Genomic DNA, 19,742 nt, shown 5'->3' with positions numbered 1-19,742 from the left:
GCCTTCTGTCCGCCCGGAGTCGCCGTAGCCCAAGGGACACGTTTTCTTGGGGGCGTGAAAGGGGGTGGGACCCGGGTTGGCCGCCAGCTCTTAAAGGGGCCGCCGCTCCGGGCGCTGGAGGCGGCGCCTGTGGAGCCAGCGCCGGGCGCGGGACTCTGTGCAGGTTCGGAAGCGGGAGGAAGGGCCGAGCGCGCTCGGGGGTGGCCGCGGTTCCGTGGGCGGCGAGGCGGCGCCGGGAGCGTCCGAGCTGCGCACCAGGCTGAGCTCGGTGTGGCCAGGCCCGCCCCCTGGGCTCCGGGTCCACGCTACCGGGGCGAGGGCGCGCGGGTTCATTCATTCCCGACCCAGGGGCTCTGAGTTCGGCTCCCTCCGAGCCGCGGCGCCCCTTCCCCTCCATTACACAGATCGGGAAAGCTGAGGCGGGTCCGGGGCGCGGTGGACCCCTGATCAGCCTTCCAGGGTCATCCCCAACTGTGACCACCTTCCGTGCTGGACGCAGGGCTGGAGCAGATTCCGACGGGCGGCCAGGGGGAAGGGCTAACTGCGCGGGCAGAGGAGCCTGGCCCCGTCGGCTGATGCCTTCCCCCCTGGCCCCGGTGCCTCCTCCAGCTGTTGGGGGAACTCGGGGGAATAGTGCAGAGGTGGCCGCCCAGAGCCCAGCCCGCAGCGGGCGCTCCCTGGGGTGGGTCGGCGCTGGAGGAGCTGGGGGGGCTCGGCGGCGGCCGGCAATGAAAGGCCCCAGTGTCCGCTCGCTCCAGCTCCGCGCCCTGCCCGCGGTTTGTTCCGGGCGGAGCTGCACACCTGGTGGTGAAGTTCGAGCCAAGTCCACGTCTACACGGCTTAGCCGCTGGCCTGGCCCCACCCACGGGTGAGCCAGGCTGGCCCTGGCCTGGGCAGAAGCTGAAGCAGCCGCAGTTGGGGTGGGGTGGGTGGGGCCCACACACACCGGACCGGCCTGCAGCGCAAGAGCTGATCCTCCCGGAGGTCATCGGGTCTGTTTCCTGCTTCCTGCCAGCCGACCTCGCGGGAAGGGGAGGGTGGAGGTAACATTAGCCCTTCACTCAGCTCTGGGACCTGTTGCCCCCTGCCCGGACGTGGTGGAGGGAAGCGCACACTCCCCACCTGGGTTCCTGGGACCTGTGTGTCCACGTCCTGACCTGCGCCCTGGGCAGTCTGAAGAAGTTCCCGCTGAGCGCTCGCGCTACACACACAAGTACTAGATACAGAGGCAGACGCTAAGGCCAGGGCAGAGCAAGTGGTCGCTGGCAGGGGACAGTGCCCACACTCAAGCCACGGCTGGCTCCAGCCACCTCTTAACCAGGGCTTCCCACCACCCTCCTGCTCTTCAGGTGAGCTCAGGGGCCAGAGTCTCCCCGGAAAGAAGCCCCCTCCAAGCTCCATCCCAGCCAGGCCCGTGGGCGCAATGGGGGAGAAGGTGCTGGTGACAGGTGGCGCAGGCTACATCGGCAGCCACACGGTGCTAGAGCTGCTGGAGGCCGGCTACTCGCCCGTGGTTATCGACAACTTCCACAATGCCATCCGCGGTGAGCCTGGGCAGGCCGGCTGGTGGACTCCCCTGCCCTACCAGGAGGGGTGTGACCAGCCTGACCAGGGCTTCATGGCCTCCCCTGCCCCACCAGGAGGGGACGCCCTGCCCGAGAGCCTGCGGCGGGTCCAGGAGCTGACAGGCCGCCCGGTGGAGTTTGAGGAGATGGACATCCTAGACCAGGCTGCCCTGCAGCGTCTCTTCACGAAGGTGGGTGCCTGGCAGAGAGGCCCGTGGCAGGTCCAGCCAGGGTTGGAGGGTTGGGGGGCGGGGAAGGTAAGCCTGACCCTGCTCTGCCCTGCAGCATAGCTTCGTGGCCGTCATCCACTTCGCGGGGCTCAAGGCCGTGGGCGAGTCGGTGCACAAGCCTCTGGACTACTACAGGGTCAATCTGACCGGGACCATCCAGCTTCTAGAGGTGGGGCCTGGGACGCAGGGCAGGGAGGGGGGCTCTGGGTGGGAGTAGGGGACAGGTCCCCCACCACATTCACGTACTGCAGTAGGGCCTGGGGGCAGAGTCAGATGGGCCCCACACTGTGTCACTCAGACCGCCAGTCTGTTTCCTGTAACCTCGGCCTGGCACAGTGGCATGGACAAAGGGCCACTGACGCCTCCTCGCCTCCGCCAGATCATGAGGCGCTACGGGGTCAAGAACCTGGTGTTTAGCAGCTCAGCCACCGTGTACGGGAACCCCCAGTACCTGCCTCTGGATGAGGCCCACCCCACAGGGGGCTGTACCAACCCCTATGGCAAGTCCAAGTTCTTCATCGAAGAGATGATCCGGGACCTGTGCCGGGCAGACAAGGTGAGGGGCAGCCCCCAGCCTCAGCCCATGTAGTGGGGGACACAGAGGACAGACTGGGACACAGCTGGGCTGAGGCAGTCTCTGGAGTCAGGGGGACCGTCCTGCCCAGCTTGGCCCCCACCATCCAGCCCATATCCCCACAGGCCTGGAACGCGGTGCTGCTGCGCTATTTCAACCCCACAGGGGCCCACGCCTCTGGGTGCATTGGCGAGGACCCCCAGGGCGTCCCCAACAACCTCATGCCCTACGTCTCGCAGGTGAAGTGGGCAGGAATGGGCAGAGGAGGGGGCCAGCAGAGGGTGGGACCTGGAGACCAGAGGGGAGCCGTTCCGTCCTGCGCCTCCAGGTGGCGATCGGGCGCCGGGAGGCCCTCAACGTCTTTGGCAATGACTACGACACGGAGGATGGCACAGGTGAGCCTGGGACACGGAGGCCAGGAGGGAGACGGGCAGGGATGACTTGAGCACCCAACCGGCACCTCCTCTGCAGGCGTCCGGGATTACATCCACGTGGTGGATCTAGCCAAGGGCCACATCGCAGCCTTGAAGAAGCTGAAGGAACAGTGTGGCTGCCGGGTAGGCAGAGGAGCAATGCGGGGTCATGGGTAGAACTCCAACTGATGGCACTGCCCCCCACTCCTGCAGCAGTGAGCCCAGCCCTTCCCCCAATCCTGTCCACTCCCTCTCCTGGGCAGATCTACAACCTGGGCACGGGCACCGGCTACTCAGTGCTGCAGATGGTCCAAGCCATGGAAAAGGCCTCTGGGAAGAAGGTAGGCTCCCAGCCCCCAGCCTCCTTGATCTCCCAGTGCACTGGGACGGGCGAGGCCTAGGGCCAGCTCACCTGAGCTTTGTGCATCTCCTCCCTGGCAGATTCCATACAAGGTGGTGGCACGGCGGGAAGGTGACGTGGCTGCCTGCTATGCCAACCCCAGACTGGCCCATGAGGAGCTGGGCTGGACAGCAGCCTTGGGACTGGACAGGATGTGTGAGTGCTGGCCCAGCCCTGGGAGTGCTGTGAGGGGCGGGTGGGGGCTGGGCAGACCATGGGGACAAAGCCCTGACCGCATGCCTCCCTACTGTCACAGGTGAAGATTTGTGGCGCTGGCAGAAGCAGAATCCTGCAGGCTTTGGTGCCCAGGCCTGAGCCCCCAAACCAGAGAAGAGCACGCACAGCAGCTGCCAGCTCTCCAGCCTCTGGCAGAGAGGCCTGGGCAGCCGAGTCAAGGCCTCCCCTACCTCAGGCCCTGGCTGGGCCGGCTCAGCCCACCGGGAAGGAGGCCATGGGCTCCATGGACCAGGCCCTGGAGTTAGGAGTCTCTCTTACTATCACAGGGTCCAGCAACTTCCAGGACCATTGACAGCAGGGAGGGAGGCTCCAGGACCAACCCCCCACCCTACCCCTGCACCCACACCCCCACCCCAGGTACTAATTTATACTACAGTGAAGGAGCTCTCCCAAGTATTTAAAATAAAAGTTCCCTGACACAGGGCAGCTGGAGCAGGCGGTCACTCTCCACCTCCTCCCAACAGAACCAGCCAGTCCTGAAAGTGGAGGAAGCGGTTTCTTTGATTTTAATCAGAATCCAGGACACAACAAGAAAACACCCAAAACCACAGAGAGACAGACATGAGACGCGGCTCCTCCCCCCCGCCACCTCCCGGCCTCGAGTGGGGGGACAAGGGAGGGAGGGGAGACAGCTGGGGGAGACCTTGAACCCTAGTCCAGCCCAACAGGCTCCAGGCCTGCAGGGGAGAGGGTAACAGGGAGGCAGGGCCCAGCCCCCAAGTGGGGGGGATGGCTGAGGGAGGGAAGGCCCCAAAGGACTCCAACTCCTCACCCACAGGCCCGCCCCACCAGGGGCAGGCCCCCCACAGCAGCAAGGGGCCCCAGGGCCGAGGACACATTCATGACGGAGAAGCATGAGGCAGGAGAGACACGATTATCTGGGCAGAATTGGGGTAGGGGCCTGGGAGGGCCCCACGGGCCAAACCCTGAGGTCACAGGAGGGGGCCCGGGCGGGGCTTGCGAGTGAGGTCCTGAGTGAGTGGGTGGGCGGCTGGGCCCCTGTGATCCTGCTGCCAGGGGGCGCCCATCTGCAGGGCAATGGGACAAGCAAGCATCCCACTCTCTGCCCCAGACAGCCAGCTGTGAGGCCTGCCCCAGCCACCTGCCCCAGAGGCCTGTGGGAAGAGGACAGGTCAGGGAGGGAGTGGACAGGGGCTCGACCGGCTCAGATCCAAGATGGTGCCGCACTTGCTTGCTGTATCCCCTGGCCCAGGTGCTGGGGGCCAGCGGTCAGACAGGAGGCAGCAGCTTCTCCAGAAACTCCTTCACAGCTGCCATCTCCTGGGGAGGGGGGCACAGTGAGGCTCCAGGCTGGAGAGGAGGAGGAGGGACGGGGGGGAAGGGCCACTGACCTGCGGGCAGGAGCTATGCATGACACCTGGGTATGTTTTGAACTGGACCCTGGCAGGAGTGACGACAGACCGCAGCTTCTCAGCTGTCAAGGCCCCAAACCGTACGGGCACCATGGGGTCCAGCTCCCCATGGCACTGAAGGATGGCCAGGTCCTTAGCACTGCCGTTGGCTGCCTGCAGGTCGGACACTGCACTCAGGGCACAGCCAACACGGCGTGACAGTCCTTAAGTCCTTAGGGACACTGCCAGCTGGAGAGGGACTGTGGGCCAGCTCACCTGGGGGAAGGCCCGGTGCAGGGGCAGCCAGCAGCTCAGTGCCACGATGCCAGCCAGAGGGTGGGGACAGGTGAGGGCTGTGTAGAGGGACAGGGCCCCACCCTGGAGGAAGAAGAGAAACAGGTATCAGGAGGGCACCACTCACCCGCCCATCCCCACCAGGCCTGCGCCCCCTCACCTGGGAAAAGCCTCCCAGGACGATCCGATTGGCGGGGATCCCATTCTTCATCTCGTGCTCGATCAAGGCCTTGACTGGGGGGGAAGGGGCATGACTGGGCCACCCTTTCCTGGGGGTGGGGGGTGGGGCACACAGAGAACTTACTGTTTTCCGCTGCCTTCTTGATGCCAGCCTCGTCCTCTGGGGCGTCTGGGCTCAGCCCCATCAGGTCAAACCTGGGAGAGTGGAAGTGTTGGCAGCAGGGGGAAAGCTGTGCCCACCTGCCCCCCCACCCATGCAGCTCCTGAACTCACCAGGAGGGCATCACCATCTTCATGTTGAGGGTCACAGGAATCCTGGGCCTGCAGGGGCAGAGGAGGCCCAGCCTGCTCAGGAGCAGGCAGAGTGGTCCCAGGGGCCCCGCCCCAGCAGGCAGGGCCTGTGTTTGAAGTGTTGCCTGGCAACTGCCACGTGGGGCTGCAGCTGAGGCTGGGGCAGGAGCAAGGGAGAAGCAGAGCCCAACCCGGGTGTGCGGCCTCCAGCAGGGTGGTGAGTACTTGGGGAAGGGGCCCAGGGAAGCCATGCTTCTAGGTGGTCTCAGGTCTGGGAGACCCTAGGGCTGGGGGCTGGTGCTGGATCCCATTCACATGGGCTCCGTAGAATCCAGGGCTACAAACGGCACATCTGAGTGCCGAGTCCCAGGGTGCAGCTGGCGGGCGAGGGCAGCCAGGGACCCCAGGACACACGCCGCCCCTTCCCTGGGGCCCGAATGCTCTCCCAGACCCTCCCCCATTCCCCTTGCTGGGGCGACACTCACGCATGGGGACAGATGTACTTGACATGCGGGAGCCGGATGGTAGAGAGGGCGTCAGCCCAGCTGTGCCTGTGGAAGCAGAGAGAGGGAAGGCGCCGTGTGGGAAGGGGGACGCCTCCAGCCCTGCCCACTGGGCACGGCCCATCTCCCCAGGAAGCAGCCCTTCCCCACAAACTCACCCTGTGTCTCCAAGTCCATGTAAGAAAATGACCTGGAAAAGGATGGGAACCGGGCAGGTAGGGACCAACTCCCCCTCCAGGTCACCGGACTTATTCCCTCCTCCTGCTGTCCCCTGCCACCCCCAAGGACCTGGGGGGACTGAGGTGGCTGCCTAACAAGTCATTAACCTCAGGCCACCCCACACACATCACCACCACCTCCACTTCTCCCACACCCCTCCAACCAGTTCCCAGGCTCTGGTGGGTGAAAAGGGGGCCCTTACCGCGGCCGTTTCCCGCTCAGCTCCAGACACAGTGGCGGCGTCAGTGAGCAGGGGCACAGACATGGTGTTACCGCACATACACTACAGGGCTCCCTGCAGGCTGGGCCTGCCCGAGGAGGGGATGAGGTCAGGAGGCAGGCGCCACCGTCCACCAGCCCCGACAGCATCCAGGTGAGTTTCCCAGGCAGACACAAAGGTTGGCCTGCAGGCCAGCCACCCCACTAGTCCAGAATGTGCCCGAGCTTGCAGGGAGGCTAGCACAAGACGGTAGCCCTGTTGCTGCTGTCCCTCCGGACCCTCCAACCCCATGACGTAGAGGGGAGAAAAGATGCCAAGCCCCCACCTTCTCCAGCCAGCCTACTTTGGCAGTTCTGGCTGTACCATTCCCAGAGCCCCAGAAAGCTGAAGGCGGCCACCTCAAAACTCCACGCCGCCCCCCTACCCCCCGCCTGGCGCTACCTGCTGCTGATGCTGCCACTGGTTCCAACTGTCCAGATCTGGGACTCCCAAACACACACCACAATGTCAAGGCTGGCTGGCCCCTCCCCGCACCCGCCCCACAGCATCCCCAAACTGGCTGCCGCTCCTTGCCTCTTAAGCGCCTCCCCTTGCCAGGACCTGCTGACCCGAGTGCACCTCCCCAAAGTGGGACCTCTGACCTCTGACTGGGGGGCCGAGGGCGAGGGCATTCCCCAGAGGAATGCGCTTCTTGCCCTAGGCGAAGATTCCCTTTCTTCTCCACTGCCGGAACTCCCCTCTCGGAGGGGCGCCTCCCCCCACCACCTCGCCTCCAGCTGCCGTCTCCCTCCCCACAGTAGGAAACTGCGCCCTAACCAACCCCCACAGTGGGCGCGTGTGCCCCGGCCGCGGGCCACCCACCCCCCACGGTGACATGCCTACCCTGCCCACCACGCGGCTTTCACAGAGAAGCCCCCGCCCCACAATGGCAGCCGGCACAAGTCCTTCTGCCCACTCCCGGACGGGCCCCTGCCCAGCCCCGATCCACTCCCGAAGTCCCCCCGCAAGAGTGGACGGCGCCTTCGTCCCTCTCCCCGCCCCCATCCCCGGCGCGCGGCCGCCCCCGCCCGCCCCTGCCGGGCGGACCTCGCCCAGCCCTCCCTCCGCCGCCCGCCCGCCGGGCCGGGGTACCTCTCTCCCCGGGGCTTTCGAGAGGCTCGGGCGAATCCCCTTTCTCCACACAGACACACACTCTTCCCCTCGGCCGCCCCCGCCGGAACTTCCGCTCGAGTCCCGAGAACCCAGCCATCGCACTGCCGGAAGGAACCGGGATGGCGGTACGGAATCCGGAAGCGCCCCGGCTAGGGGCTGCCATGTTGGAGAAGGAGTAGACGAGGCGTCCAGAGTCAAGGTGGGCACTGCCCTCCCGCACGCCCGTGTCGACGTGAAGTGGGGCCCTCCCTTTGGGACACGCTTCTTTCTGGCCTTGGGTGCCACCCGCCGTTTTGTGGGGTGTCTGTGCTTGGTTTTACTGTGGTACTGAGGTGTACTGTAGGATGTTGATACTGTGGCTGCTGACAGCAGGACAAGTGATCACCCATCATCGCACGCCCTCCCCACTGTGGCTGGAATCTCATTTAGCAAACATCCCAAACAGCACTGTTGACTCCAGCCTTCGTGTTGCACATTAGATGTGTCCACCTGGTTGTCATCCTCACCACGGGAGGAATGGATGGCATGCGTTCTGACCTCAAAGGACCTAAGCGCTTGTGTAGTCCTCCAGGCTTACAGATGAGGAAACCAAGGCCGGGCGAAGGTAATAAACAACCACCTCGAGATGACACTGGGATGCTGCTCCTCCTGACCTGTTTCCCGGCCTATAAAATGGTGCTAATAACCACCCTGTCCACAGCTTTGCTGTGAGGCACAAATGAGGCCGTGTGAGCATGCTTTACACATCGTAAAATTCCAGCATGAGCCTTCATCCCTCTGAACAAGACCTTGGGAAAACACAGGCCATGGCAGGACACCTGGCTGGAAGGGGGCCTGCCCTCCAATGCCATCAAATGTGCTCCTGGCATGAGCAAAGGCCATGCTGAAGGAGGATCAGGGGTCAGGGAAGGCCCAGTGGGAGGTAGAGGAGATGGAGGACCATGTCCCTGACAGAATGAGAGGATCCACAAACAGGAAGTGAGTCACACATTCGTCCCTGCCAGCTCAACCTATACTGAGATTTCCTTTGAACTGGAAGAAAACAGACTTAAAAGCTCAACAAATCACTTTCCCCAAGGTCTGGGTGGTTTCAAGGATGCAACAGGCCACAGAATTGAAGCCTAACATACCAGGACTCCAGGCAAGAAGTCTCCAGGCCCAGGGGACCACAGCAAACCAAGGACCAGGCTTTGGTGAGAAGAAAGCAGCATGGCTGCCCCTGCTCCCAGGTCCCCCACTGGGTCTGGCGGATGCCGCACCTAAAGGCTCCCTGGCAGCGGAGACACCATGGCAAACACTACAGTCAAGTCCCAAATTCAGACGTGTTTACTGCTTTAATGAAGGGACAGACTGGTCTGCACCAAGACTTTGTTGATCTCTAAGTCCAAATGAGAATATTTCCCTCCTAGTACCTTCGGATAGACCCTGCAGAATCAGAGGCATGGCAAGAGCGGCCCCTTAGTGCACCATCTGGTTGGTGTCAGGTCCCACATGGCCTGCCGAGCAGCAGGGGCCTCCATGGCGTCAGAAAAGCAGTGTGGGCTGATACCCTAGTAGCCTTCTCTCTAGCGTCCAATTCAACATTATCTCTCTTTACCATTGCCATTTCCTGCGATGGACAGACTGCTGGCCATCTCCATTTCCCCTTGTAGACATTTGAGTTCTCTCCAGCTGCTGTGAGGACTTTGGGAATTGAAGTCCCAAGTTTCAGGTCCACCTTTGTTTCCTTTTTTTTTTTTTTTTAAGATTTATTTATTTTTATTGGAAATGCAGGTATTACAGAAAGCAGAGACAGAAAGATCTTCCATCCCATGGTTCACTCCCCAAGCGGCCACAACGGCCAGAGCTGAGCCAATCCAAAGCCATGAACCAGGAGCCACTTCTGGGTCTCCCACGTGGATGCATGGTCCTCAAACCTTGGACCATCCTCGACTGCTTTCCCAGGTCACAGACAGGGAGCTAGACGGGAAGTGGGGCCGCCGAGATTAGAGCCAGTGCCCATATGGGATCCCGGGACACTCAATGAGAGAACTTTAGCCACTTGGCTATAGCTCCGAGCCCATCCCCTCCTTCGTTTCTTGATGTGCTTGAATTGTGAATGTCACTCCCCACACCACTGTCCTTTGGGAAACCCGCTCCCTTCTTTATAAAATGCTGTGGTGGGCATGTGTCAACCCCAGTGTATAGCATGGAAGCTGGGCCTCTCCAGGGGAGAACTTGTCTAGACTTCTGGGGCATTTCTTCTGATCTCCCTGGTCTAAAAGTCTCACGAGTACCACCAAGAAACTCAAAAGACAATACAAACATCAAGTATGGCAGGGATTTATTAGGAAGCTTATTAGTCACAGTGAATAAAAGGCAAGAACAGAAGAACTCAAGAGATCTCCAAATGCTGGCACTGGGCTTAGAACACAAGTCAGAAGCTAATAAACATGGAGGAGGTGCCGGGGGGGACTTGACTAAATCTCAGTCTTACTGGACCAGGTTACCCACATGCACAGAAGTGACGCCCAGGCACCCCCCAGACCGTTTAGCAGGCAGTGAGGAGAGCTTCTCCCCAAGCCATCACACGCAGCAGGGGACTCGTCCAGCTTCAGCCACGGGACGCCTGTGTGACAGCTCCATGCAGGGCCACTTGACAAGAAAGCTGGACACTGACCAGGAGAAAGAGCAAGCAGAGACAAGTGTTTCCCAGTGAAGACCCTCCTGACGGCTAAAACAGCCACAAGCCTGAGGCTTCTGTTTCCTGCAGTTCAAAAACAAAAAACAAAAAGAAAAATTCTGCCACAAAACAAGACACTTGGGATCCCATGGCCACCGTGACTGGCAAAACAAGCACTATCCACGACTGCCAGACGCCACCCAGCCTGAGACCCGATTTCTGCAGGGCTCTGGAGAACCACGGTGGTCCCTCGGCACCCACACAACTCTCCTGGCGGTGTGGGGTGTCCCCCAGCCAGGCCTTGGCAGCAAGCCCCTAAGACTAAGCCTGGCAGAGCCTGTGGCAGCCAACTCTCTCGGAGCTTCTCTGTCCTTCCCAGCAGGCAGTCTCTCGTCTTCTCGGACACAGCACATCTGTGGGAGCTGTGGGCAGCCTTAGGAAATGAAGTGTGTCTGCGGGGTAACCTGATGCACCCTGTGATCGGCGGGGTTGGCCGAGGCTTCGTAATTGCAGATAGTCACCTCATGTCGGCGAAGCTGTAAGGAAACCGAGGCTGGGTCAGGGCCAAGCACAGAACTGCCCCTTCCTGAACCAACCACTCTAGTGTAGTCCTTATTCTTGTTTGTTTCTAGAAGCCATCACCTAACCTCTTCCCTCTTCTGATACATTTGACCCTGAAAAGCCTGCAGAGAAGATCAAGGATTCATTCCAGACCCAGTAGTGGGGGATACACCATGAAAACAGGAACTTATCCAAAATTTTAGATTCATTTTCATTGGAAAGTCAGATTTACAGAGTAAACGAGATAACTGAAAGGAAGATCTTCTGTCTGCTGGTTCACTCCCCAAGCAGACACAACAGCCAAGCTGAGTTGATCCAAAGCCAGGAGCCAGGAACCAGGAGCTTCCTCCGTGTCTCCCACGTGGATACGGTGTCCCAAGGTTTTGGTCCATGCTCTGCTGCTTTCCTAGGCCATAAGCAAGGAACTGATGGAAAGCGGAGCAGCTGGGACATGAACTGGTGCCCATAAGGGATCCTAGTGCTTGCAAGGAGAAGATCAACCCTCTCAAAAGTGCCTATAGTTAGAGCTGGCATGATGGCTCAATATGCTAATCCTCTACCTGCTAGTGCTCACATCCCATATAGAAAGTAATTCTAGTTCTAGTTACTCCAATTCCCGTCCAGCTCTCTGCTTGTGGCCTGGGAAAACAGTGGAGGATGGCTCAAGTTCTTGAGTCCCTGCACCCACATGGGACACCCAGAAGAAGCTTTGGGCTTGGATCAGCTCAATTCTGGCCATTGTTGCCATTTGGGAAGTGAGCCATTCGGAAGATCCTTCACTTCGTCATTCATTCTCTCTAAATCAGCCTTTCAAAGAAAAAAAAAAAAAAAAGCAAATCTTTAAAAATCCCTAAAGTCAAATGAATCAGATAAGATTTACTCTGAAGAAACTGAGAAAAAAATGTAAACCGAGCAGCAGAAGTAGCTGGATGCCTCACTTGCTCTTTCCCTTCCCTCGAAGCTCCTGCCAAGGCAGCGTCCAGAGACAGGCAGGACTGGTTTCTCGGCCCCGTCTTACCTCAGTCCATTCTCCTCTCAGACCAATATAAAAAACTTTTGTTGTATCCGCTCCAAAGTTTTTTGAAATATGAATTGAGAGGTGACAGACGTTTGAAAAACGAGAAATTCTAGAAAATGAAAAGGAGAAATACAAGGTTACAGTTCAACAAGCATCTCACCACCATGTCAATAATTCAGCTACAACTTGTAAAACCCAGGCAAATGCCAGCACCCACTCCTGCGGTCTGTCTGCTCTGCTCAAGTGGACACTTCCCAAGGGCCTGCAGAGCCAGCCCAGGCAGTGGAGACACAGAAGGGATGACTGGGCTGCTGCCCTCAAGCAGTTGGAGTCTGGGAACACTGCAAAGCCAAGCAGGGGCTCCGGCATGTTCAGTGGGTAACTCCCCTCAGCAACCACACACCAATGCAGAGATCCAGTGGCCATGTGCAATGCGACTCAATGCAAGCTCTCTCTGCAAAGAGTTCTAGAACCATCATTCCTAAGGCTACCCATGGAGTTCATTCAGCTCTATCAGCTCTTCCAAATGAACCAATCTGCACCTTGTACTAAATTGCACCTCCTCCCCCACCATTTTAACACACAGCTGATGCTAATGGAAAATGGCAAGCTCCAGAAGCCTTGATGTTCACCCTGTGAGCTCACAGCAAGAATTCCCAGAAGCCACAGAAAAGGGGCCCAGCACTCACTTCGTGGCATACTCCAATTCTCCTGTAACATCCCGGTTCAGACTAAAGGTCTGGTCTGGCTCCCTTTCTGTGTCATCAAATGACATCTGAGGAATGTTCTTGTACCTTGGAAAGAAAAGGGAAGGAAAGTCAAGAAAGGTGTCTCACTGTCCTTTCTAAAGCTCCCTACAGACTGCGCAGGTGGCTTTGGTTCTATCCAAAGGATGTCAAATTTGGGGGACAAAGTTTGGAAATGGCATTTCACTGGCTTTTTCATTCAGATGTCTTCAACGCAACAAGAGCTGCCAACTGCAACATAACCCAGTGGCATCTTTGAGTGGGTTATGATCACATGAGAAGCAACACGCAAATGATGGCTCAACCCAGGTCACGTGCAGCCAATACACAAAGAAAACAGGTAACCCAGCACATCCCATCAGGCTGAGGGTGTTCAATAAAACCACTTACTCATGGGGAAAAAAGACATACTTTGGCAGAAACACATTAAACACAGATAAGATCAGGTCACCCTGTGCTTCTGTTCCAAAATTGCCCAAGACATCCATCTTAGGGTTCTTAAAAACACAACTTGGGGATTTCCCTTGTGAAAGAGCAAGAGAAGCTACCAATTCACAGCAGGCTTCGGGACGTCATAGTAAAACCACTAATGAAGAAAATGTTTTCAAAGCAACAACTCTGTGTGTAGCCCATAAACTCCAAAGTCCTGGGCCACCGCCAGCTCCAGGGTGCTCGTTGACCCACCTACACAGGGCCTGCTTATCTGCTGCAGAACAGCCGCTGTCTTTGAAGAAAGAAAACATTTGCTTCAAAGTGTTTTCAGGAACCAGTACCAGAATGATAATAACAGTGACCATTTACTAGCAGCGTCATGAAAGGCAGCAGAGCACTGTAGTTAGGTGTCCCAACCAACAGAAGGAGAAAACATTTTTGCAAATTATTCATCCAACAAGGGATTCATATCTAGAATACAGCAGAAAGTCAAACAATTCAACAGCAAAAAAGTTAAAATTTCATTTTATAAATGGACAAATGATTTGAAAGAGATGTTTCAAAGCAGACAAAGGTGGTATATTGTGGTGCAACTGCCATGTGGAACATCCAAATCCCATAACCAAATGCCAGTTCAAGTCCTAGCTGCTCAGCTTCTGATCCAGCTCCCTGCTAACTCGCCTGGGACTTAACAAGGTCAGCACACCGAAGAGACACCTGCACTCTCACCACTTGGCTTATCCAGCCAAGGCGTTCTCTAGAGCCCAAGTCATCTATCCACGGACACAGGATCAACAGAATGCACGAGGAATGACTAAACAATGGAATATCAGTTACCCACAAAAAACAAATGAAGGCTTCATTCAGTTATTTATTTGAGGAGCAGAGACAGATGAGAGGGAGTAAGCTCCCACTCACTGGTCGACCTCTCAGATGCCCACACGGGTGCCCAGGCAGTTCAAGACAGGAGCTCAGCTCAGCTCTCCCAGGACGAGTGGCAGGGAAGCAATCACTCAAAAACTCACTGCTGCCTGCCAGGGTCATCCCGGAGGGAAATGCCAGCACGGCAGCAGGGGAGGCTGGCATTCTGACTGGCACCTCAGCGGAAGGCCAGACACAACCCTGAAGCTCGATTATCTGCTGCAACCTGGAGGAGTGAGGAGTAAAATAGCTCAGGCCCCGAAAAACTAAGATTGCATGCCATCCTCTAATGCAGAAGCTAAAAAAGCTGACGCCAGAAGCAGAAGGTAAGAACTTGGGCCAGTGGGCCCGGCGCGGTGGCGCAGTGCTTTTAAGGTCCTCGCTTTCACACCCGGGATCCCATATGGGCGCCGGTTCTAATCCCAGCAGCCCCGCTTCCCTTCCAGCTCCCTGCTTGTGGCCTGGGAAAGCAGTTGAGGACGGCCCAAAGCTTTGGGACCCTGCACCCGTGTGGGAGACCCGGAAGAGGATCCTGGCTTCGGATCGGCATAGTATTGGCCGTTGCGCTCACTTGGGGAGTGAATCATCGGACGGAAGATCTTCCTCTCTGTCTCTCCTCTCTGTATATCCGCCTTTCCAATAAAAAAAAAAAAAGAACTTGGGCCAGCGACTGCAGCTTTCTGATTAGCACGGAGCTGGATCAGAAGTGGAGCACCTGGAGGGACTCGAGCTGGAACCCACAGGCACAGGATAAGCCTGTCGTGCCCAAATGCCAGCCCTCTAAAAATTTTATTATGGAAAACTGTGAACATATGCAAGAGAGAAAATGAATCTCTATGTATTTATCACTCATCTTTAATAATATTGCCAGTTTTGCCTGTAACCTTTACTTCATTTGTTATTTTCTTTGTTTAAAGGTTTGCTTATTTATCTGAAAGGCAGAGGGAGGTTTTCCCATCCTCTGCACACGGCACAAGAGCTGACGTGGGGCCAGGCCAAAGCCAGGAACCTGGAACTCCAAGTGGGTCTTCCTGGGCCCAAGGACTTGGGTCATGTTCCATGCTTTCCCAGCACAACTTCAGACAACTGAGACTCACACGGGATGTCAGCATGACAGGTGGCAGCTTCACCTGTAGCACTACGTTGCCAAACCCTGTACTTAATATTTTAAAGCAATTCCAGATATATCACCTAATAAAAAATTCGGTATGTGGGTCAGCACAATGGCTCAACTTGCTAAGCTTTCCCCTTCAAACACCAGGATCCCATACAGGCACCAGTTCAAGACCTAGCTACTCCACTTCCCATCCAGCTCCCTGCTTGTGGCCTGGGAAAGCTGCTGAGGACGGCCCAAGCTCTTGGGACCCTGCACCCGCATGGGAGACCTGGAGGAAGTTCCTGGCTCCTGGCTTCAGGTCGGCTCAGTTCCAGCCCTTGTGGCCACTTCAGGAGTGAAACCAGCAGATGGAAAGTATTTCTCTCGTTCTCTGTAGATCTCTCCTTCCCGTTGAAAATAAATAAATCTTAAAAAAATAATAGTGCGCACTTCAGCAGCATACATACTAAAACTGGAACGATACAGAGATTAGCATGACTCCTGCATAAGGATGACATGCAAATTCGTGAAGCGTTCCATATTTTAAAAAATAAAGACTTTTAAAAAATTTATCTATTTTTATTGCAACGTCAGATATACAGAGAGGAGAAGAGACACAGAGGAAGATCTTCCGTCTGATGATTCACTCCCCAAGTGACCCCAAAGGCTGGTGCTGCGCCAATCTAAAGCCAGGAGCCAGGAGTCTCTTCCAGGTCTCCTATTACATATAGACCATGTCCTCTGATACATAAATGCCTGCAATAACTTTTTAAACCGAGGCAGAATAAGAGATTAGCAACAACAACTTTAGCAACTACAGCATAACATTTTTTTTCTTCTTTATGAAGTCAAGACTCTTCCTTTTCACTTTCCCTTTGGCACATAAAAACTGCAAGTATCACTCCCCGGTGCCAGCGGGACAGTTATACAGTCCAGCCGAAGTGACCGACGGAGGTGCACACAGTGTGGATATCTGGACCAACAGAGGAGTCAGAGCCAGGATTCACCGTGTTCTTTAGGATGGTCCAACCGAAACCTTGGGAACTATTTATTTCTAGGATGTCGCATTTATTTTCCTACTGCTGCTGATCACACCTATCTGAAACTACAGAAAATGAAACGGGAGACAATGGGGCTGTTGCATGTGGATCTGCTTGCAAACCGTGCTTTAACATTCATGGACGGTCCCAGGGCCAAGGCTCAATTAGCTAATTCCCCACCTCCAAGCGCTGGTATCCCATTGGGCACTGGTTCCTGTCCCAGCAGCTCCGCTTCCCATCCAGCTCCCTGCTTTGGCCTGGGAAGGAAGTAGAGAATGGCTCAAGGCCTTGGGACCCTGCACCCATGTAGGAGACCTGAAGCAGCTCCAGGCTCCTGGCTTCGGACTGGCTCAGCTCCAGTGATTGCGGTCATGTGGGCAGTGAGCCAGTGGATGGGAGATCTGTCTCTTATCTCTGTAAACCTGCTTTCCCAATAAAAATCAATATATATTTTTAAACAATTCATGGACAGTATTCACTTAATAGCACTGAAGTCCATTAAGGTTGATCCATTTATCAGATGGCATTTTTGTCTGTGAAGTTGCTCTGCTGTTTGTTCTTCCAGTACTCAAAAAGCAGCTCTCATCTTCACTGAGGAAAGCTAGTCTAGGATGAGATCGATTGTCCAAACCGGAACTCTAGCCCTGGTGGCCAGAGACCTGGTGTGGCAACAAGTATGTGGAACTTTGCTCGGTGGAAACCACACACTCTGCTGGAGAAATCCCACGTGCCAACTCACACAGCTCATCACTATAGGGAACAGCTGGCCGCAGGAGTGGAATCCTTGAGACAGCCGAGCTCTGCAGCTGCTGCGGACAGGATGCTGTGTGACCGGTGCCACTGTGGGCACCTGGAAAGAAGGACAGCAAGCTGCTGGCGCTTGCGGAACTTCATCTAAAAGTGCTGTTAATTCAGGAAGACAAGTGGATTCTGGGGCACCCTGAGAACAGGCCGAGACGCTTCCAAAGGGGGAATAGTAAACCCAAGAAAATCGGTATGACGCTGACATGTCAGTAGAGAGAAAGGACCAGAAGGTTCTGGAGGGCCACTTACAGTCTCATCTCAGAGGGGTGTGAGTCGTCGTCCTCTCCCATTATAATGATGCCTTTGAGCTTGACATTCCCAGTAAATCTGCCAGGATACAAACAGAGAAGTGTGTCAGCCAGCTGGCTGCCACCCAAGCCCTGCTGGAGTAGACCCCTCACCCGGCTGGGAGTCCGTCTCCTCATCTCTCCAAACTTGTATCATGGCTTCTGAGAGCCGGGCCTCCTACGCGTCTAGGGGACCGATTGGACTGCTCAGTTACCGCTCAGCAGACCCATCCGACTCCAGTCTGCACCAAAAAAACCTGGGCTGCTTTTCCTCCTCGAGCCCACTTAAGCCCACTTCTGGAAGCAGATGGGGGCTCTGGACGTCATGAACCCCTGTGTCTGGCGAGGCGGCTTGGGGTCCAGCCTCACTGGCCTGAAGCAGCCACCAAGCAGATACTTACGGGATATTAAACAGAAGCTCTTCGTCGGCATCACTCTCAACAAACTGGAGGGGCGGGGAGGGAGGGGGGAGAAAGCAACAAATATTTGCTGAGCGCCTCCAAACTTCAGGCATCTCCCACCCCGTTCTGCAGCTGGAGGGCGAGGGTGCCGAGCGCCGCCTCCACCTGCCTCCTGAGCCAAAAGGTCTTAACTGCCCAGGACTCGGTGAAGCGGAGAAGACTCATGCTGTCGGCCCCTTTTCCAGGGGAGGGAATGCACACCGTTCCAACGACTCGCGGGCACCGGCGACCCTACAGCGGCTCTGAACGACCCCGCTCTGGGTGGGGACTTAGGGTTCCAATGCGGGCGAGGATCGATCGCTTCCGCACGACTCCACGCAGCCCTGGCAACCAGCGCTAGGTAGGACCGATTTCCCTGTCCCATAAAAATGGAGAGGAGGGGTACACTCAACCCGCTTCGCCTCCCAAAGGGCTGGCAGGAGACGGACCCGCGAGTGCGCCCGGGAACCCTGGGCTGTCGTTCCCCGTCGCCCCGGGGAGCCCGAGGCCGCACGCGGCCCACCTTGGAGCGGTCGCTCCGCTCCTCCCACGGCTTGAAGACGCCGCGGCCGCTGCCCTCGCGGCTCTCGTTGAGACACTGCAGCCGCTCCAGGTCGATGCGCAGGTACAGCCCGTAGGCCAGGCCGCGCTGCTCGGGCGGCTCCTCTCGCTCGGCGGCGCAGCGGCAACCGCCCCCGCCGTGGCTGTGGCCGTGAGACATGGCGCCTCCGCCGCTCGTGCGTCTCCCTCCTCGGCCAGGCGCCGGCCGCTCCCCCTCGGCCCTGCTCCGGCCGCCAAGCGCGCCCAGTCAGCCGCGCGTCGTAAAAGGCGCCCGCCTGTGCAGCGCAAGCGCGCAAGCCCGGGGGCGGGACAGCGTGCAGGCCCGGGGGCGGGCCTGCCCTGGAACAGGACTGACAGCCGGGCCGGGGGCGGAGCAACGCGCACGCCTGGAGGCGGGGCAAGACCGGGGCGGGGCAACATGCAGTCCCGTGGGCGGGGCAAGCCTGGGAGCGGGGCGGGCGCGCAGGCCCGGGGGCGGGGCCTGGCGGAGGTGGACCGGACGGCTGGGAGACGCTGGCTCAGGGCCGCGTGGGTGTAGACGTTGCCCGCGTCGTGGATCCGGACGCCGCGGCCGACTCAGCCCGGGAAGTCCATGGGCGGTGTCCAGCCAGCGGTGAGGGGGCGCTCGCCGCTGTGCCATGGGAAGGAACGCGTGCGGAACGACCCGGTGCGGGGCGCAGGGGCAAGCCGCGTGCTCTTCGGGCGCTCCGGGACCCACTCGGGCGAGGGCGGACTTAGGGACGGCCAAGGGCCCTCCTGGTTCGGCTGTCGGTGCTGTGACCTTGAGTCGTTTCCTTAATCTAGGGTCTCCTTGACCCAGAAATAATAGAATTCCGGGCGCGGTGGACTTTGGATAATGCAGAGATAATATAGCTGGGCAGAGGCATCACTTCCCTCCCGGGTCGCTACGTTCTCAGCAGTACAGCTGCGCCCAGCTGTGTGTCCTTGAGCAGACTGAAAGACTGCGACACAGCTCAGCCCTTGAAGTGAAGGAATCCGAGCAGATGATCTTTAAGTTCCCCTCCAACTCCCCGTGAGATTTCTCAGCAGTTTTCTCAGAGGTTCTGCCTCCTCAAGAGGTCTTAGTATTTTTTTTTTTCTAAGTTACCTTTGTGAAAGGCAGAGAGGGAGAGACCAACAGAAACGGATCTGTTTGTCAAATGGCCACAATGGAACCGGGAGCCTGGAATTCGCTGGGGTCTCCAACGTGCTGTCAGAAGAACAGGCAATGGGACATTTCCCCAGACCCCCAGGAGAATTCCCAGGAAGCAGGATGGGATGTGGAGCAGCCAGAACGTGAACCAGTGTCCATGTGCATTGTAGGTGGCAGCTTATCTCCAACAGAATGCTGGCCCCTGTGGGCAACATTTTAAAAAACAGAATTTTTTAGACCTAGCACGGTAGCCTAGTAGCTAAAGTCCTAGCCTTGTATGTATCCGGATCCTGTATGGGCACAGGTTCTAAGTCCCAGCAACTCTGCTTCCCATCCAGCTCCCTGCTTGTGGCCTGGGAAAGGAGTGGAGGACAGCTCAAAGCTTTGGGAC

The 19,742-nt window shown here is 57.5% G+C and overlaps 3 protein-coding genes and 1 non-coding gene across 7 annotated transcripts; 2 read left to right on the top strand and 2 right to left on the bottom strand.

Moving 5' to 3' along the window:
• Nucleotides 1–108: 108 nt before the first annotated feature.
• GALE (UDP-galactose-4-epimerase) lies at nt 109–3,852 on the top strand. The gene is made up of 11 exons (XM_040979535.1): nt 109–163; nt 1,350–1,544; nt 1,641–1,756; nt 1,851–1,964; nt 2,175–2,351; nt 2,495–2,608; nt 2,698–2,764; nt 2,841–2,926; nt 3,046–3,123; nt 3,224–3,338; nt 3,439–3,852. Exons 2-11 carry the CDS (start codon nt 1,424–1,426, stop codon nt 3,495–3,497), a joined length of 1,047 nt encoding a protein of 348 aa, XP_040835469.1. The 5' UTR covers nt 109–163; nt 1,350–1,423; the 3' UTR covers nt 3,498–3,852.
• LYPLA2 (lysophospholipase 2) lies at nt 3,850–14,001 on the bottom strand. 4 transcript variants are annotated; one of them, XM_040979539.1, is made up of 11 exons: nt 13,991–14,001; nt 6,920–6,947; nt 6,461–6,566; nt 6,198–6,229; nt 6,022–6,087; nt 5,519–5,566; nt 5,370–5,440; nt 5,226–5,299; nt 5,048–5,149; nt 4,772–4,945; nt 3,850–4,700 (listed from the first exon to the last, which is right to left on the bottom strand). In XM_040979539.1, the coding sequence occupies exons 3-11, from the start codon at nt 6,536–6,538 to the stop codon at nt 4,650–4,652; spliced, it is 696 nt and encodes a 231-aa protein (XP_040835473.1). In that variant the 5' UTR covers nt 6,539–6,566; nt 6,920–6,947; nt 13,991–14,001; the 3' UTR covers nt 3,850–4,649. The 4 variants fall into 4 exon arrangements, with proteins under 4 accessions (XP_040835473.1, XP_040835471.1, XP_040835470.1 ...); XM_040979537.1 differs by lacking the exons at nt 6,920–6,947; nt 13,991–14,001 and adding an exon at nt 7,614–7,692 and having other exon boundaries at nt 6,461–6,568; XM_040979536.1 differs by lacking the exon at nt 13,991–14,001 and having other exon boundaries at nt 6,920–6,975.
• Nucleotides 9,937–18,464, bottom strand: PITHD1 (PITH domain containing 1). The gene is made up of 6 exons (XM_040979540.1): nt 18,161–18,464; nt 17,599–17,642; nt 17,160–17,237; nt 12,561–12,665; nt 11,872–11,980; nt 9,937–10,828 (listed from the first exon to the last, which is right to left on the bottom strand). The coding sequence occupies exons 1-6, from the start codon at nt 18,356–18,358 to the stop codon at nt 10,727–10,729; spliced, it is 636 nt and encodes a 211-aa protein (XP_040835474.1). The 5' UTR covers nt 18,359–18,464; the 3' UTR covers nt 9,937–10,726.
• LOC121156164 lies at nt 15,509–15,612 on the top strand. Its single transcript, XR_005883806.1, has one exon. It is a non-coding gene; the product is annotated as a U6 spliceosomal RNA (small nuclear RNA).
• Nucleotides 18,465–19,742: the final 1,278 nt, after the last annotated feature.

The sequence above is a fragment of the Ochotona curzoniae genome, unplaced genomic scaffold (assembly GCF_017591425.1).
Source record: "Ochotona curzoniae isolate NIBS_2020 unplaced genomic scaffold, NIBS_Ocur_1.0 contig_3255, whole genome shotgun sequence".
Lineage (NCBI taxonomy): Eukaryota > Metazoa > Chordata > Mammalia > Lagomorpha > Ochotonidae > Ochotona > Ochotona curzoniae.
This window is presented reverse-complemented; position numbering and strand designations above follow the sequence as displayed.

Excerpts from the sequence above, each read along its gene's own strand:
- GALE (XM_040979535.1), top strand. The coding sequence starts at position 1,424 with ATGGGGGAGAAGGTGCTGGTGACAGGTGGCGCAGGCTACATCGGCAGC. Across the intron at positions 2,352-2,494 it reads ACCTGTGCCGGGCAGACAAG|GCCTGGAACGCGGTGCTGCT; the intron begins GTGAGGGGCAGC and ends ATATCCCCACAG. Across the intron at positions 2,609-2,697 it reads TCATGCCCTACGTCTCGCAG|GTGGCGATCGGGCGCCGGGA; the intron begins GTGAAGTGGGCA and ends CTGCGCCTCCAG.
- LYPLA2 (XM_040979539.1), bottom strand. The coding sequence starts at position 6,538 with ATGTGCGGTAACACCATGTCTGTGCCCCTGCTCACTGACGCCGCCACT. Across the intron at positions 5,567-6,021 it reads AAGTACATCTGTCCCCATGC|GCCCAGGATTCCTGTGACCC; the intron begins GTGAGTGTCGCC and ends CTGCCCCTGCAG. Across the intron at positions 4,946-5,047 it reads TGCACCGGGCCTTCCCCCAG|GCAGCCAACGGCAGTGCTAA; the intron begins GTGAGCTGGCCC and ends TCCGACCTGCAG.
- PITHD1 (XM_040979540.1), bottom strand. The coding sequence starts at position 18,358 with ATGTCTCACGGCCACAGCCACGGCGGGGGCGGTTGCCGCTGCGCCGCC. Across the intron at positions 11,981-12,560 it reads GAATTGGAGTATGCCACGAA|AATTTCTCGTTTTTCAAACG; the intron begins GTGAGTGCTGGG and ends TTCATTTTCTAG. Across the intron at positions 10,829-11,871 it reads TGAGAGGAGAATGGACTGAG|CTTCGCCGACATGAGGTGAC; the intron begins GTAAGACGGGGC and ends GTTTCCTTACAG.